Source organism: Urocitellus parryii, chromosome 8, assembly GCF_045843805.1.
Source record: "Urocitellus parryii isolate mUroPar1 chromosome 8, mUroPar1.hap1, whole genome shotgun sequence".
NCBI lineage: Eukaryota > Metazoa > Chordata > Mammalia > Rodentia > Sciuridae > Urocitellus > Urocitellus parryii.
Genome location: NC_135538.1, coordinates 122,970,086 through 122,988,460, shown reverse-complemented (window position 1 = coordinate 122,988,460; position 18,375 = coordinate 122,970,086). Strand labels below are relative to the sequence as shown.

Here is an 18,375-nt window from a genome sequence, read left to right as displayed (position 1 = left end):
AAATCAAGCAGAAATTAAATGATTGTTGTCCCAAAATAGAAAAATTGATCTAACATATTCATTAATGTTATTCATTAATAAGAGGAAAAAAAAGATGGTTGTTTGAATATAAATAGAAAGGCATTTGATATAATTTAATACTCATTCCTAATGAAAATGTTTCAACTAGGAATTAAAACTTTCTTACTCTATAAAGAATATATTTATGTATCAAACATCAAATTGAACATACTTAATAATTCCAACTAAAAAATAGAAGCATCCCATTAAAAAACAAGAACAAAATGAGAATGACATCATGACTTCTTTCAACCTTGCACTGGAGGTCCTAGGTAATTAAGAGACCTAAGAGGTATAAATATTGAGATGAAAGAACAAGTCTATGACAATTGTTTTGGGCTGGGGATGTGGCTCAAGCGATAGCACACTTTTGTCATCATTTCATCATTCAATCTTCTTTTATTCAAAAGTGTTCCTGACTCCTTCGGGAAGATTCTTCAAGAACTGTCTCTCAAGTTCATGAGCTAGATTGGGAACAAGCCTATTACTTCTATAAGTCAAGCATGCTCTCCATTCCTTCTCTTCACTCCATTCTCTTCATCACACCCCAAAGAAGATTACTTGAATAATTACATCTTATCTCATCATGTTTATTCTCACAGACTTTAATGTAAATATAACAACCAGGCTTTAAGGAACCTTCTTTGCTCATCCTCCTAAAAAATGTGTAGCACAAGCAGTCTCCTTAGTTCCACAAACACTCAACCCAGCAGTGTCTCATTTCCACCTTCCTCCTCTTTCCTCCATTGCCCCCACCTGAAAGTTAATTTGTTACCATGACCACTGCCCAAAAGGAGTACTTAAGGAGAATTTAATGGAGGAACTATTTAAAAAGATGCATGTAGGGTTAAGGCAAACCAAGGAACAGCGAAGCATTCCTGGGTTGGCAAGTGCAGTTACTGACCCCAGCTCTGAAAGGGTAAGGGAGGAGCAGCAATGGAACTTGGAGACCTGTGGCTCCAACAGGAGCTGTGGCCTAAGATAGAAGAGAATAGCATTAGCCAACTCCTGGCAAAGGACAAGAAGGGGAACAAACACCAGCTTCTCTGCTCCCACCCTTGGATCTTCTGCAGGTATGATGCATTAGCTAAGCCCAATTAGAAGACAGAGGGCAAGAGACCCTGGTTAATACATCCCAGAGATCATCCTTTCAGGTGACAGGGTAGGGTGCAGAGGGTACCATATATGACACAGGCCACAGGCCCTCCATCTAGTGTTCCAACAATTAGCATCCATTTTATGCTAATTTTTTTTAAATGTTACAATTGTTTTTTCCATTTCATCTTCCATCCTCTCCACATGGCCAAAGCCATCACTTCCCCGCTGTCACCTCCATGACTTCTCAGGAGCACCATAGTTGGCCATACCTTCCTTTAAACATCGTCTCTTCTCCTCTGCTATTGGCCTCTTTCTGCCCAACTGGCTGTGGCTTCTATTCCTTTTGCCAGCTTTTTTGCCTGGCCAATCTATATATCAAAGGCCAAGGATCAGTATGGACCCATTCTAGTTATGATCTTCACACTCATTCCATGAATTTAAGTGGCATCTGTCTATCTATTCTCCCAATCCAGTTGTTCCAGCCCTGATTTCTTATAGTCAATTAACTGCTTGACTTCTCCACTTACATGCCCAGTGGATTATCTCAAATGTAGCATAAGCAAAACAGAACTGTTGACTTTTATTACTATTGCTCCTAAACCTACTTCTTAACTTTCATCTGTCTCCTTATTCAAAACCCTAGTTCATTTCTTTTTTTTTCTGATTATTTCCAAGCAAGTCCTGTTGACCTTAACCTCAAAACATATTCAAAACATGTTCACATTCATTTTTTCTATCACATCTATTTCCCTCCAGTAGAATATAAACTCCATGAGTGCAGAACTTTGTTACCCTTATCACTGTTATAACCTAGAAATGTTCTGGCATATCATGGGTACTCTATAAATGCACTCAGGAGGTATGTGAAGGCTGGAGATAATCAATTTGAGAAAACAGGTAAAAAATGAAGGGAAAAATCATCGAGAAATAGTTCAATACAATTTCCCAAAACCAAAAGACTATAAATCTCTTGCACAAAGGCTCATTGAGTTATACAGCACAAGGAGAGGGAAAAAACATACAAAGGTACATCAAGAAATCTAAGTGAGGACATAGATAAAACACCCAAACCTCCAGTAAACAGCATGTCACAATCAAAGGATCAGGAACCAAGGTCCACAAGAATTCTCAACAGCAAAGATGGAAGCCAGAGGGCAGTGGAGCCATCCTTTGAAATTCCTAAGTAAAATTATTTCCACTCAAGAATCCTTTCCTTAGCAAAACTCTTAATTGTGAAAGTGGGATGATATTTCCAGATATTCAACTTAAAAGATTTAACTTACAGGTACCTTTTCTCAGGAAATTACTAGATGATGCTTCATCAAAATGAAGTAAATTAGGAGGGAAGACAAAAGACAAAGAAATGCAGCCAACCCAGGATCCTCAATATGATGTTGAAGGGAGATACAGGAAGCTGTGCACAGGTGAGGGAGCAATGGCTCCAGATTCAAGGTCAGGAGGCTTCAGAAGAGAGGCATCAGACAAAATTATAAGAGCATTTTGAGATCTTTAGCAACTGGGGAGGGGTTAGAGTAGTAATAAAGTCACAGGAAATAAAGCAGAAGTGGTAGGGAGAGCAGTTATTGACTCCAGGGAAGATAAAAACTTGTGCAGGAACTCAGACATAATAATAGACAGACTGGTTACTTATTCAATGTTAGGACCACATTGAAGGGCTGGGGATAGGTGGGAAAGTGTGTACACTGAGGGCAGAAAACTAAATATTCCTCCCTTACAATGGGAAATCAGGGGATAAGTCCCTAAACTCAAGTTATTAAGAATTGAAAATAAACACTAATAGTCTGCTTAAAAAGATGAACCAGGTTTATTGAGAGAGGAATGAAGCAGGGGATTGCTCTTTTTGGAAGCACTACAGAAAGTTGATCATTTATGTAGGCATAGTTCATAAAACACTAATGCACATTAAAAAATAAAAATGGAAAAAATGGGAGTACAGGGAGGAAATATGCTCTTTGCCATTAGTGTCATCTCAGAGGTAGTTTTGTAGAATCTTTCTGTTTCTGTCTTTAAAATGGCAATTTCAAAAATTTAGAAGTGGCTAAATACTGAATGCAGCCAAGACTGGCTATAGATGGCATTTTCTTGGGGGCATCAATTTCCCAAGAATATGGGTATACCAGCTGCTACCACCCTTCTCAAGGTGGATCACTTACTGCTAGACCTAGCTCAAGGAACTACAGGAGAGGAAGAACAAGGTGAAACCATCTGTGTCTATGGAAGGCTCTTCTTTGGGGATTTACAGAAAGGATAGTATGTGTGCAAAGAGAAGATAGAAAGAAGTCAAGAGTTCTAGAAACAAAGGGAAACTCTGGGATATTAGTATCAATAGAAGCTCTTCGAAGCCAAAATAAGTATGGTGACCTCTATGTCATAATAAATATATACGTTTTCTCCAGGTTGTTCATTCAACAAGTCTTTATTGAGCACCTACTCTGTGCCCAGCACGGCACTAGGTGCCATGGAGACTATAAGAGAAGTATTAAGGGATGATATCCACCCTTGAGGAGCTTACAAACTAGATACAGAAATAAGATGTACATGTGACTCAGGCAGCATGTGATACATACAAAGTGGGCCACTCTGGGACAATATGGTAGCTAAGAGACCACTGAGAACCAGAGTGGAAGGGAGCAATCAATCCTCCAGAGGGGAGGAATCAATGCTTGGATAAGCAGGGGACAGGTGGAACACTTAAATTGGAAAGGACAAAAACTGGGACAACACTTTAGCTAGAGCAGTGAGCTTGTGTTAAACTGTGGGAGCTAGGGGCATTTGGACCAAGGGTTGGATCCACAGGCAGTGAGGAGATACCTTGATCTCTTCCCTGACACAAGGATCTAAAAGGCTTGATGTGGACTCCTACTTTCCTTCCCTTTCCTCAAAGCTTTTGTCTTCCCCTCCACTCTAGAGAATTGAGCTTGAACTCTTGAGTGGCCAATGACAGAAGCCTAACACCCCTGGAAAAAGTGATGAGAGTCCCCTTAGCAGGGGAGGATTTGCTGTCTTGGGCATCTGCTCTGGTGTTCTTAGATATAGGAATCAAGAACAAGATGTTCTAGATCTTTTAAAAAAAATTTCTCCTTATAAGGACCAATCAACACAGTTGATTTCTTGTTATCACAGTTGTTATCCCAAAGCCTTCTCCCAAGGCTCTGGGAGTCCCACCTATTAGCTATGGAAACCTCATACACCCAGCTTGATTTTAGAGGACTTTGTCCTGAACCTTCTATGAGAACATAATTCCTACCAGCATTCCAGGCAGCCAACCTAAATGGCCTGGGAAGTCTCTGTGTTTTTTCAGTTTATTTCTAGCATTTTCATGTATGTTTAAATCTGAGCTGAGGTGGGAGCAGGTTTGTTTAAAATGCCAGGGAAGGTGGACAGCTGAGTGAATTTTGGCAAGGGAAACCTAAAAGGTTTGAGGGCAACAAAATGGGTATCAGGTGTAAATGATGGTCCCTCCCAAGACTAGCTGGTGCAGGATGCCATATTGGACCAGAAAATCCTTCCTTGGCCCCTTATTCAACAAAGAGCACAAAGATAAGAGCATAGGGTAGTTAAAAAGGAGAAAGGGAGCCCTCAAGGACTTCAGGGCCAGAAGGTCCCACAGGAAACCAGCAAGAGGCAGAAGAGCCTGATGAGGGCATTACAGACAGAGTGACAGCACTGAGTGAAGTCTTGAGAGCCACCGTGATGGGGAGGTGCGTGGCAGTGGCCATGGGGTTCCTCCTCTGCCCTGCTCCAGGTGCTCTGGCCAGGCACCTCCCCTATCAGAGTCCTGGGATCTCAGAGAAGTGACACATCCACGGGTGTGGGGCTGAGAACAGGTGTTAGGCTCAGGGTCTCAGCAAGAGGCGTGTTCCTGGCCACTTGAGCCATAAGAAGGGGACGAGGCGCCCAGTGAAAGTGGCAGAGAAGGTATAAATGAGTTCCTGTGACTCTGCATTGGTGAAAGTCACGGTGCCCCCTTCATAATCCAGGGCGATGCCCACTCTCCGGGGCCGCAGTGCTGGGAAGAGCTCGGTCTCAGGGCTGGTGTTGGCCCAGATGCTTGAGGAAGAGAGGCGCAGAGCCCACACCCCATCCTCTGGCCGCAGGGAGAGGTCTCCCTTCCTCTTCACAGAGTCTCTGGCGACCCCCACCATGCAGCTTTCCAGAACTTCCTCCTCTTCTTCCTCCTCCTCCTCTTCTTCATCCCCAAGTGATTCTTCATCTTCATCTGTCTCCCAATCATATCCATCACCATAGCCAGCTTCTTCTTCCTCCTCTTCCTCTTCCCCCTCTTCCTCCTCATCCCCCTCCTCTTCATCCTCTGACCAGCCCTCCCTCTCTATCTCCACTTCCCAGTACACCTTGCCCCAGGTGAAACCCTTACTGCCTAGCACTCCTGGCTCACAGTCAAACTGCTGGGGGTGCTGGTAGACACTCTGGTACAGGCTGGTGTAGGTCACACTCTTCCAGTCCTCTGATGGCTGCAGGTACCCACTGGCTGATTGTGGGTCCAGGGTGACACTTACTGTGGGGACAAGGGAAGAAGTAACAGTGTAAGTGGCAAGGTGAAAAGGGATACCACATTGCATAACTGAAGGGGTCTTGATGGTATCCATGGAAAGGCTGCCACACTACATAATCCAAGGGCTGCTACTGACATCTTGCTCTAAGTGAGTAGAAGTATGCAGTGCGCAACCTGGCAGCAGGGCTGAGAGCGAGCATAGCATTGGCCTTGGCAGGGATAGCCTCTGACCTTGAGCCACCATTGCTATTTGCTCCAAATACAGGACCACGTGGTCAGGCAGACAAGAAGAAACTTAGCCACAGGGAAGAGACTGGTGGTAATACCTGTGAGGACAGAATAACATGGGGCAGAGGAGCATTCCAACACCAAGCAGAGGCCCTAAGGCAGACTAAAGAGCAGAAGATTGGCCAGAAAATGCAAGGAGAATGGGGCTTCAAGACTGCAGCTGGGAAATTAGGGGGGCTACCTGGGCTGACAGGTGGCAGCCAAAATTTCTGTAGGTGGAGTTTCCTTTAACAGAGATGAATCTGAGAAAACTCTTTGTACACTCAACTCACCAGTCTTATATTCCAAGTCTCTCAGCAGCTTTCCTGGGGAGAAAAAAAAATAGTGATGACCTTCAAGCCTAGCAAATGTATGGGTCCATTTCTTACTTGGCTGGTACTAATTTTGTGATACAGCTCCATCCCTGAGACCCTAAGAATAAAAGGAAAACAATCAAGAGGCCCTCAAAAGAGGGAGGTTGAAATTATGATGGGGAGAAGCCAAGGGCTCTCTCTCTATGTGGTGGCCCCTCCTGATTCCTGCCCTGATATTCTCCTCAACCCTTACCTTGGAATTGCCTCAGACCTCGCTGTAAAGAGAGAAGTTTATCTGAGAATTCTCCAGTCTTTCTTTTAACCATGTGAGTGATGGGCTTCCCGATCCAGAATTTCTTCCGTGGATACCTGAGAAGATAACAGGCATGACAACCTGTGATTTGGCTCTTCTTACTTTTCTCCTAATCTTCATGACAATTATGAAAAGGTCAGGAAAGGTCAGATTATTTTGTATCTCCAATCAAGAGACACAAAAACAGAGGCCCAGAGATACTACCTGAGTCAGGACTTAAGTTCATCAGCAGATTCCACATACGAGGGCTCCTGTCTAAGTTAGGTTTCTACAAGGACAGTGATTACAAGAAGCTGGCATTACTCAGAGACATGCTCAGGGGAAAGGAATCTCTAGTCCTCCAGGTCATGCTCTTGTTTCCCACAAGACCATCAGGTTGATCACTCCTCACTGGTTCACATGGAACAGGACAAAGAAGAAGGGAGGGGACACAGGTACAGGGGAATGAGGTACAATACAGAAAGAAAAATCTTACCTATTCACAAAGTCTCTGGTATCCTGGAAGGAAAAAAAAAAAAAAAAACATAAGCACCAATGTGAGTCAAATAAGACTGCATTCACATGTAATTAGTACTGCATTAGAGGTGGGGGCACTTCAGTAAACAAAACCAATGTGGCCCCTTCCTTATGGAACTGATATTGTAGTGGGAGCATTGGATAAAACAAAATAATCACAATGACAGAAGTGACTAGTGGATGGCAGGGCTAACCTCTCCAAGGAAACACAAGAGCTAGGGTATGAAGAACAAGAAAGTGTTAGCCACATGACTGGTAAGAAAAAAATGGGAAAGGGCTTGGAAAAGGAGGCAGGGCCAGATCATGCAGGGATGGATATGGGTGGTAGGAATATGAATTTCTTCAATGTACAGTGGAAAGGGGTTCAAGCAAAAGGATGACATATGTGATCTGCTTTACATGCAGCTGAGACTGCAAAGTGTCTTTCAGGACCCACTGTGTCGTCTTCATTTTAACAACAGAACCCACTGAGTTACAGATGGGCATATAGCTACCCTGAAAACTACATTTCCCAGATTTCCTATAACCATGTCTAGTCATATGACTAAGTTCCAGCCAATCGGATAGGAAAGAAAGCAATGACTATGATTTCTGGGTCACGTCCTTTAAAAAAAAAAAAAAGAAAGAAAGAAAATCTCTTTCAGTTTCTCTTTTCTTCCTGACTAAATGTCTACACAGTGGTGATGAACCCAACTTTCATCACATTGCTAAGGACATCACTAGAAGCTGGTGCAACAACCAGATTGACCTCATGGATACCTCTATAGACCCTCATAGAAATAAACTTCTGTTTTGTTTGAGCTACTGTACAGCAACTGGCCCAAACCCTAGGTGACCAATCACTTAGCTGCCCTGAGGAGAATGCAGTAAGGGTGGCAATGTGATATGGGACAGTCAGCTGGGAGGTGCTGCTGTAGACCAGAGAGGGAGGAAGACAGCCTGAACTAGGGAGGTGGCAGTGGAGACAGAAGGTGCACATTCCAGGAATGTTCTGGAGATAGACTCAAGGGATTAAAATAGGCAAGGATAACTGAGGACAAGCCATGGCTTGAGCAGCTGGGAAGAAAGTGGTGCTGTCTGTATGAGGAAAAGACTGGTGGTGGGATAGGGTGAATAGGGGTGGGGTCCTTGTGAAACGCTGTTTAGATCCTTTTCTGTGAGGTTAAAGCCTCCATAGTACTTTGTATTAATTAATTTTTGCCTTCCTTCATCTATTCCAAAAATCTTTATTCAGTGCTTCCTATATACCAGGCACTGTTCTAGAAGCTTAGGAGACAGCAATAAAAGAGAAAGAGACACAAATCCCTACCTGTGTAGAGCTGACATCCTAGCAGGGGGAGCAGATAAGAAGCAACAAATATCATATTATGTTAGTAAGTGATATATGTTATGGAGAAGAGAGTAGTAAATGGGAATGGAGAGGGAACAAGCTGGCTTCCTTAGACTATCTGGTTATTTTCAGAGAGTACTTGCAAGGGTCTTCATGGGTATAGTCAGTGACCAACAGTAGGAGAAGCAGAGGGGCAAACTTTCTATGCAAGATCCACTGTGGGCCAGACTGGGAGGAGGTCAGTGTCCCTCTGGGACACTGGGGTTCTATTCCCCTGACCCTTTACTATCTTCTTGATGCTCCCAGCCCAGGGACTCTTTCCTCTTCCATTCCCTTTATCAAAGGTCTCTGTTTCTTGTACTTTATCCTGCTACTGATCCTTCTCACCTCTGCTTCTCTATCAGACTTCTGGACCCTGCTTTGGTTCTCTTTCTTGCTGTCCCTTAACAAATAATCTCTGGGAAAATACTAACAATAATTAAGGAATTAGTTATTCAGTTTCCTTGCAGTCAAACCAAACCTGAACACACAAAAAATCCCACCAGTGCCAATATTTCATGTGCTGGTTTTAAGCAGACATCCCCTTTCTCCTGGTCCCCTGACCCATGGCAAGGAGAATTTCAGAAAGCTCTGAATCAGTGAAAGCAGTGCCTTTGCCTTGAGGCAACTCCTGGGATGGATCAGGTTTCAGCCCTATTAGCGCCCTCAGCCCTGGGTCTCTCTCTGCAACACTGGCAACCAAGTATCTACATGTGGTGTGGGTGGCTAGGGGAAGAAAGGATGTGCATCCCTGAAGGGGAAGAAGATGGGAAACAAGTGACCCAAAGAGCCTGCAAAAAAGAAATCTGAGGGAACAGAATGACATCTGGAGGAAAGGATGGGGCCAAACACACATTTGGACAAAATGAGAGAAAAGAACAAGAGCAGAGAACCTGGAAGTCAGAACACCCAGGCTTGAATTCAATCCTAATCCTGACCTGCCCCATGGCCTGCCATAAATCCCTTCTATATACCGGACCTCAGTGATTTTGCCAGTAGAGGCTGAATTAGAAGAGCGAAGTCCTTGCCAGTCCTCTTTTGAATGTCCAAATCCACAGCAGGGAGAGGCAGTAAGAGGCCATCTCTTTATGCTGCCTGGGCTGGCACACATGGGGGAACTTGCTTTGCTACTGGGCTATCCCATTATCCTAGAGTTCCTGGTGGTTCCATTGCTGACAGACAGGCCCAGTCATCCTAAACCATGCAAGAGGGGGGAAACCACGAGATGGCTCCTTTCCCGGCTAATTAGGATGGAAAGATGGAGCCCTCTGTCCCTCCAAAGGCTACTGAGTCAGGATAGTGAATTCTCTGAGAAGTACCAGGAGGAAGGTGATGTGGAGTCATTTTAATCTGACAACCTACTCTAGCATCAAAGCCACCCCCCTCCAGGAAGCATCCCTAGGCACCTCACCTGCTCTTCTCCTTATTTTCTGAGAATAATTCATCATCTATGTCTTCCTCCCCCAGTTGCCTATCCCTCCCAGACACTATAGGTTCATGACAAGAGCTGCTGTTCAGTACTACCTCAGCTACCCCAGCCACGAACCCATTCTTCATTCCAAAACCACATTAAGCTGTCACCAAACAAGTATCTACTGATAACTTATCACAAGGAGGGCTCTAGGGGTAGTGATGAGCATGGTAATGATGATCTTGACAACCCTGCCTTCCACTTTTATAGCACACTTTAACTATTTAGATATTCTTTGTAAACTATTTATTATTTGAAGTGACACCATGTCAGTTATCTCACTTTATGTTCACATAACCCTTGGAATAAGAGGGGAGGATATGATTACTATTTCCAAGTTTCAGATGAGGTGCAGTTTTCAGGTAAGAAAACTGAGGCACCATAAGAAAGCAATTCTTCCATGGTCCTATGCTGTAGAGGCAGGACAGGACACACCCTGAGTCTCCCAGCTCCCTGCCCTGTGAGGTCACTCACCTGCATGAGTTCTGCAGCTGGCTGCCGTGCCTTGCCCTCCAGCTCAGATATGACCAGAGCCAGTCGGGCAAGCTCCCCAACGCCCCGGGTCTTGAACTTTTCCCTACCCTCTGTGAGCAACTGCTCTAGGGTGGCCAGCTGGTCCAACAGATGCTGCTCCCGCTTCTTCAGGAACTGGTGGCCCTGCTTGAACTCTGCAACAATGTACTGCCTCTGCTCCTGTAGCTTCTTCTGCAGGGGAAGAAAGGGAGAAGGCTGACACCTCCATCTTGGGATGTAGAATACCTCCAGGACTCGGCATTAGAAGTGCACTGGCTAGCTTTTCCCCCTCATTACTCCCCTTTGTGAACTCTACAACCCTTGAGGTGAGAGAAGCTATTAAGTGCTCTGGTCTACCCTAATATTCTCAAAAGACCTGACTAGTTAATCAATCCAGTTCACTCTGCTACCACAATCAGAACTGATTCCACTATCTGTTCCTGTGTGTCCTACTCATGAGCTAACACATTGCTCCTTCTTGGACAAAATCTCTGTGTGTTGCTTTTGCTTGATTAATATCATCAAGCCCGCTCAGTCTTTCCTTCAGAATCTTAACATAACGTATAAAGAGTCTACGTGCACCCCCTCCTTGTCATGCAGGACTGTATCATGTTTCCTCAGTGACCATGTCCTTTCCTGCTGAGGCTGGGCTAGGGTCTGGTTGGAGTCCTTAGTCCCCCTGCTGGCATGGGTTGGGCTACAGGCATCCATGCATACTGGGGCCCTCAGATGGTCCTTGGACCTGGGCTATCTTCAGGTTTACTTTCTCCATCTCCCAAGGCCTAGTCACTGGCTATTGGTCCTGCCCCAACATTCTTCTACTGTCTACTTTCCCAGTACATACAATCCCCCAGACAACTGGAACCATCTTGTCAGCTTTTTCCCTCCTGACCCACCTCTAAAGTGCTACCAGTTTTCTATCCACTAGCCACGTACTGGGCCTCCCTAGACAGCTTCAGCCTTCTTCACTCCTTCCTTCTCAGCTCCTACCCTGCAGCCAGCTCTCTCCTCCCAAGCCCTCTTGGCTGCCTTTCACTCTCAGGAAATCACATCTCTCCTCTGTTCCTTGAAAAGGAGAATGAAGCAAGTTAGGTCTTCCTTAGTTCCCTGGCAGAAGGCCACAGCTGCCAACATGTGCCCTGCAGCTAAGGTGAGAGTCATGAGGAGGGCAGGGACCCTGGTTGATATCCAGACAAACTGCTCACCTTGAGATGAGAAGCAAGTCCAAAGTCTGAAGCACACAGCTGGCGCATACATATGGAGCTTGGGCTACTGCCCAGGCCTGCCCCTGCCAGCACAACGTCCACCCTCCTGAGCTACTCCCAGAACCACCCCTCTCAATGCCATCAACTTTGTCCTCCCCATCCAGTCCCACATAGATGACTAGCTCATGGCTTCCTAAAGGCCTACTCACCAATGCAGCCAGAATATCAGCTTCTCCCTTCTCCTGAAAGCCCTGAATCTTGTCTCTGTCTCTCCTGAGGGTACTCAAGTGGTTCAGAATTTTTTCCTATGGAGAAACAAGCAGTGGAGACAGATGGGTGCTCTGGGCTGGGCCAGTAAGAACCCACCAGAGGGGGTTTAGCCAGGCCTTGCCTCTGGAGGTGTATATCGTGAAGCATCCCAAGGAAGACAGAGGGTACTTCCCGAGTGAGGAGGGCTTACCCTGTGGGGCTGGGCGGCCTTCTCCACCAGGACAGCTGTGTGTGGCCGGTGCTCCCGTGATTCCCTGCACATCACACATAGCAGCTTCCCATCGTCCTCACAATAGTAGTGCAGCTTCTCCTGATGCCGCTCACATAACTTTGTGTCCTGCTGTTCCCGGGCCACTTCTCCAGGCTGCCTGCCCTTATCCACTTTCAGCCGCTCAATGTTCTCCACCAGGCTAGCCAACTGCCACACAGGTCGGATGTTTTCCTTCTTAAAAGGCTTCTTACAGAGTGGGCAGACAGGACGTCCACCAGAGATGGGCCGGACATCTGTGGTACAGCTGCGGCAGAACACGTGGCCACAGTCAATGGTCACAGGGTCCCGCAGGTAATCGAGGCAGATAGAGCAGGTTACCTCCTCCTCTAGGCTCCGCAGAGGGGCTGATGTGGCCATAGTGCCCTTAGCTCAGTGTAGTCTCAGTTCACTGGTAGGGTATCTCCTCCTTAAAAAACAGACAGGAGTTAAGGGTAGGCAGAGCAAAGGGGCAGAGGTGGCACCCTGCAAAGGGCTGTGACTACAGCATTCAATTAATATCATCAGCCCTTACACGACTCATTCAGTGTCAGAGCAAAATGGATCTTATCAATCTAGTCCAACTCATTTTATACATGAGAAAACTGAGGTTCAGAGAGTGAAGAGCAGGCTGCCACTAGCCTGAACCTTGCTACCGAGAAAACAGTACTGCCTTAGTGTGTATTCTCTTCATCTGTTGGAAAGGTGCTCTAATGCATCAACTAATAGAATAATCAACCATTACCTGCTGGAAAATGGCCATAATGAACATAAATCTATAATGTCTACCGTGTACATGGTATTTTCTGTTAGGCAGTACACAGACTGCACATCTTTCCACAAGGTACTAACCAAATAAGAGATTCTTTTCTTTGTTCCTCTATGTTTCAAAAGGATTAAGAACACTGAGGTTCCCTACTAAACTCAGGAAGCATCAGGGAGCATCAAGAGTCTGAGCACTGGGGAGGGGAGGGGAGGGGAGGGGGGTAGTAGAGGATAGGAAGGGCAGCAGAATACAACATACACTAGTTATGGCAGTATGTAAAAAAGTGGATGTGTAACTGATGTGATTCTGCAATCTATATACGGGGTAAAAATGGGAGTTCATAATCCGCTGGAATCAATATGCATATCAAATATGATGTCAAGAGCTTTGTAATGTTTTGAACAACTAATAAAAAAAAAAAAAAGAGTCTGAGCATTGCTGGGTACAGTGGTGCACACCTATAATCCCAGCAACTCAAAAGGCTGATGGCAAGTTTGAGGCCAGCCTGAGTGATGGAGCAAGACCCTGTCTCAAATTAAAAAATAAAAAGGGTTGGGAATAACAAAGCAGTACTAAAAGGAAAACTTTTTGCATCGAGTGCCTAATTAAAAAAAAAAAATAGAGATCTCAAATAAGCTTATGTTCCACCTCAAGGCCTAGACTTGTTAGAACAAACCAAACTCCCAAATAAGTAGAAGATAGGAAATTTAAAAATCAGAGCTAAATTAATAAAATTGAGAACAAAAAAAAAAAATACATAGGGTCAGCAAAGAGTCGATTCTGCAAACAAATAAGCCCACAGAAACTTCTGAAATCTAGAGGTCACTGGAAACTATTTTGAAACTTTAGACTCCAAAAAAACTACAAAATCTGGAATACAGTGACAAATTTCTAGACACATATGGCCTGCCCAAGTTGAATCAGGTAGATATAGAAAACATAAACAGAACAATATCACGTAATGAAATCAAAATAGCAATTAAAAGCCTAACAACAAAGAAAAGCCCAGGATTCTCATCTGAGATTTACGGACCTTTAAAAAAGAATTAACATCAGTTTCAAATTATTCCATGAAATTTAAAGGGAAGGGACACTCCTAAAAACAATCTATAAAGCCAATATAACCTTTTTAACAAAACCAGACAAAGACACATCTAGGAAAACAAAAACTACAGCCCAATCTCCTGATGAACACAGATACAAAAATCCTTAATATTATCAAACTCCATTCAAAAACACTATAAGAAGATAATGCACCATGACCAAGTGGGCTTCATCCCAGGGGTGCAAGGCTGGTTCAACATACACTAGTCAATAAATGTAATTATCCATGTAAATAGAAGAACAAGAACCATATGATCACCTCAATAGAAGTAAAAATGGCCTTTTGATAAAATACAGCAATGATTCATGTTAAAAACACTGAAGAAATTAGGGACAGAAAGAACTTACCTCAACATTATAGAAGCTATATATGACAAACTCAAAGCCAACATCATACCAAATGGAAAGAAACTAAAAGATTTCCCTCTAAAATCAAGAACAAGACAAGGGTGTTCACTCTCACCACTTCTAGTCAATACAGTTTTCAAACTCTAGCTAGAGCAACCAGGCAAGAGAGTGAAATTAAAGAGATACAAACAGGAAAAGAAGAAGTCAAACTATTGAAGCCAGAATTAGACAGGCTATCAGTGTAGATAGATAAATCGAGTCAGGTCGGATCAAGATCAAGAAGTCCAATTTTGAGTGAGTCTGGGAAGTTGGAGACTGTCCTCTGAGGGATTAAAATGTTAATTCTTTCAGAAAACTAGATATTTACATGTAGAAGAATGAAATTAGAACCCTATTTTTAACCCTGCACAAAAGTCAAATCAAAATGGACCAAAGACTTAGGAATTAAACCAGAAACCTTGCAACTGCTGTAAGAAAACACTCTACCATATACGTGCAGGTACCAACTTCCTCAAGACAATTAAAGCTCAAGAAATAAAACTAAGAATCTATAATGGGATGTCATCAGTTTAAAAAACTTCTACACAGCAAAGAAAATAATTATGAGTGTAAAGAGAGAGCCTATGAAATGGAAAAAAAAAATCTCTCCTAGCAACTCCTCTGACAGGGGACCAATATCCAGAATATATAAAGAATTCAAAAAAACCAATGCAAAAAAAAAAAAAAATCAGTAAATGGGCAAAAGAACCAAACAGAAATCTCTCAAAAGAAGAAACATAAATGGCCATCAAATGTATGAAAAAATTGTCAACAATCAGGGAAATGCAAATAAAAACTACACTAAGATTTCATCTCACTCATCAGAAAAGCAATTATCAAGAAAATAAATAATAAATACTGGCAAGGATGTGGGAAAAGTACACTCATATATCGTTGATTGGACTGCAAATTAGTATAGTCACTTTGGAAAAGCAGTGTGGAGATTCCTCAAAAAATTAGGAATGGAACCACTACATGACCTAGCTGTTATCCTCCTTGGTATTTATCCAAAAGAACTAAAATCAACATTCTGTAGCAACACAGTCACTTCAGTGTTTATAGCAGCACAATTCACAATAGCCAAATTATGGAATAAATCCAGATGCCTGTCAATAGATAAATGAATCAAGAGAATGTGGTATATACCCAAAGAAGTTTCACTCAGCCATAAAGGAGAATGATAATGGTATTTGCCGGTAAATGAATGGAAATGGAGAAAATCATGCTAAGTGAAATAAGAGAATGGGTTGAATGTTTTCTCTCATACGTGGAAGCTAAAACAAAACAAGGGAAAGAAAGGAGTTGGGCAGGGGATCAGATAACATAAAGATCCGGAAAGATCAGTGAAGCAGAAATAGAAGAATGAGAGGGAGGAAGAAAGGAAGGGGCAGGGAAAAAATATATTAAGAATCTAACAGAATCACATTATATATAGATATATAAATGCACCAAAGGGAATTTCTCCTTCATGTATATGTAGAAAGTACCAATCAAAAATAAATAAAGGAGTGAAAAGAAGAAAAGTAGAGATGGAGGGATAAAGGGAGAGGGAGAAATGGGGATTGAAATAAAATTCCTTATATGCATAATTTTGTCAAAAGGAGCACAAATACAATGTTTAATTATAATATTCTAATAAAAAATGTAACCTGGAAAAAAAAAGTTTGGGGATATAGCTCAGATATAGCTCACTGGTAGAGTTCCCTTGGGTTTAATTCCCAGTACCAAAACAAAACAAAACAAAAGAGCAAAAAGTTTGAGTGTAATGTCTCCCTCTGCGTGTGTTTCCCCAGGCTATTCTAGGGTTTGGCCTTGGTTCAGTCCTGGAGGCAGCTGGACTCTAAACTCAGTCTGTCAGCACAGCACAGCCTGGCTGTATTGGATTCATTCTCAACTGTGACTCTCCTGGTCAAGCAGGCCTGGTTGTTCTTGTCAGAGGTGACAAGATGCTGCACATTTGACAACAGCTGCCTTCTGCCTCTGACTCTGTGACAACATCACAGAAGTCATCTAAGTACTCCAGACCTCAGTTTATCTGGGGAGAGTAATCTTACCTCCAAGGGTTTTTAAAACTTCTGTGGTATGATACAACTGAAAGAAGCCTGGGCATGTTTATTTCCTCAGAAGTAAAACTAGGGGATTGGACCAGGTGACCTCTAGCATTTTATCCTCCTTACTACCATTCTAGGGTAACTTCATTCATTCTTAGTTAAATGAAACACAGAATATGAAAAAATTGTGTTCAAAGTACTAAGCATAAGCCTGGTACACAAAAGGAAATCTAGGAAAGAATCCAGACCCCTGGTTCCCAAAACCAGAGTATTCAAACCACAAAGAGAGTTGAGACTGAATGCAGCAGCAAGAGAATAAATGAGCAGAACCAACTAGGGTGCCAAGTGTGCTCCAGAGTTATAGTAAACAAAGTCCTCCTGGTGTGGGGCAGGAGTAGGGAAGTAGCTCTGCTGTAGATCCATGGATGGCAACTAGGATAGTGGCCAGGAAGCCAGCCAACAGGAGACAAAGGTAAGCAAGTGGAATGCAGCAACTAGAACCACAGGCAAATCAATACTATTATTGATATGTGCAATCAAAGTCTATCACAACAGAGTCTAGTGGCCTTTGTCAACAGTGACACTAAATACATAGAAAAAAGGGCCTGATTCTATAAGACTAAAGAGAAAACAAAACAGGATTAAAATATAGTGACTGTAATACATAACGAGTGCTTTGTAAAGTACTATACAAATGTAAGGGATGATTATACTGTGATAATAAATCCCAACTGGAAGCACTCATGGATTTAGATGTGTGACTTTAAGAGATGTAATGAGTGTGAAAAAACATGCATGTTCACAGCTCAAATGAAGGGATCAAGGCATTCAACTGGCAAATGAAGGTGTCATCAAGTTCCCCTAGGATGTCAGTTAAGGCTGGTAGAAATGCTGAGTTGCCTGCTCTTACTTTTGAGGAAATAGCCTGCCAGGCATTCTTCCAGTGGGAACACACTGTAAAGAACTTGGAAAGAAGAAAAGGAAGTGGTATGGGTAATTCTTGTGGGCTTTGGAGCCCTTTCTCATGCTACTTTGTTGAATGGCTTGGAAGTTTTAAAGCTGAGGTTTTTTTGGATGGTTGTTGTTGGGGAAAAGAAAGTGTCATCTTTGGGGATGAGAATTTACTTTGCAATTTACTGGAAGACAAAAAGGACTATTAAGAGCTTAGCTATAGCTCCCCTCCACATAAAATATGGTACTGTCACCACCAGGACAGGTACTGTCACTTAGCCAGGTTCCATACTGGGCTTCAGTGGATCTTCAAATGTCTTGAAACTATATAAAAATCATTGTACTAGATAAATAAAACTGCCTAAGGATTATAGAAAAACATTAATAAATAGAGGAAACATAATAGAATTAGACACCATTTGGGGCTGGGAGTATAGTCTAGTGGTAAGAGCATGCATAGCATGCATGAGGCCATGGGTTCAATTCCTAGCACAAAAAAGAAAGTTAAGGATAGAAAAAGAAAGAACATCTGCCATTATAACAACACAAGTATCATCAATAAATGCTAAAACCACAGATGAAAGATTTGTGGGGACAGAATAGCCCCCATGGTGCCAAAGTACACTGAGTAGATTATTTCTTAATGTGCCCCTCCACTCCCGGTACTGAGGATTGAACCCAGGGGCACTCTACCACTGCATTGCCATCACCAGCCTTGTGCATTTTTTATATTTTTGAGACAAGGTATTACTATATTGCTGAGGCTGGCCTCAAATTTATGATCCTCCTATCTCAGCCTCTGGAGTTGCTAGGATTACAGGTATGTGTCACCACACCTGGAGCTAATGTTTCTTAATAAGGGAGAAATCTAGTGATCTTCTTAATCAAGTAACCAAATACAGCATCACTAACAGATGAGGCAAACTGGCATATGCTTCC

General features: G+C 43.1%; 1 protein-coding gene across 3 annotated transcripts in view; it reads right to left on the bottom strand.

The window, feature by feature from the left end:
• Positions 1–661: 661 nt before the first annotated feature.
• The window catches only part of LOC113201553 (tripartite motif-containing protein 26), a 30,358-nt gene continuing 12,644 nt past the window's right edge, over positions 662–18,375 (bottom strand). For all 3 annotated transcript variants that reach the window (XM_026415313.2, XM_026415314.2, XM_026415312.2), the window contains exons 2-8: positions 12,121–12,607; positions 11,870–11,965; positions 10,417–10,647; positions 7,062–7,084; positions 6,527–6,642; positions 6,253–6,285; positions 662–5,695 (exon numbers count right to left, since the gene is read on the bottom strand). In XM_026415313.2, the coding sequence (XP_026271098.1) occupies positions 5,016–5,695; positions 6,253–6,285; positions 6,527–6,642; positions 7,062–7,084; positions 10,417–10,647; positions 11,870–11,965; positions 12,121–12,558 (1,617 nt within the window). In that variant the 5' untranslated portion in view covers positions 12,559–12,607 and the 3' untranslated portion in view covers positions 662–5,015. The remainder of the gene's footprint in view (positions 5,696–6,252; positions 6,286–6,526; positions 6,643–7,061; positions 7,085–10,416; positions 10,648–11,869; positions 11,966–12,120; positions 12,608–18,375) is intronic.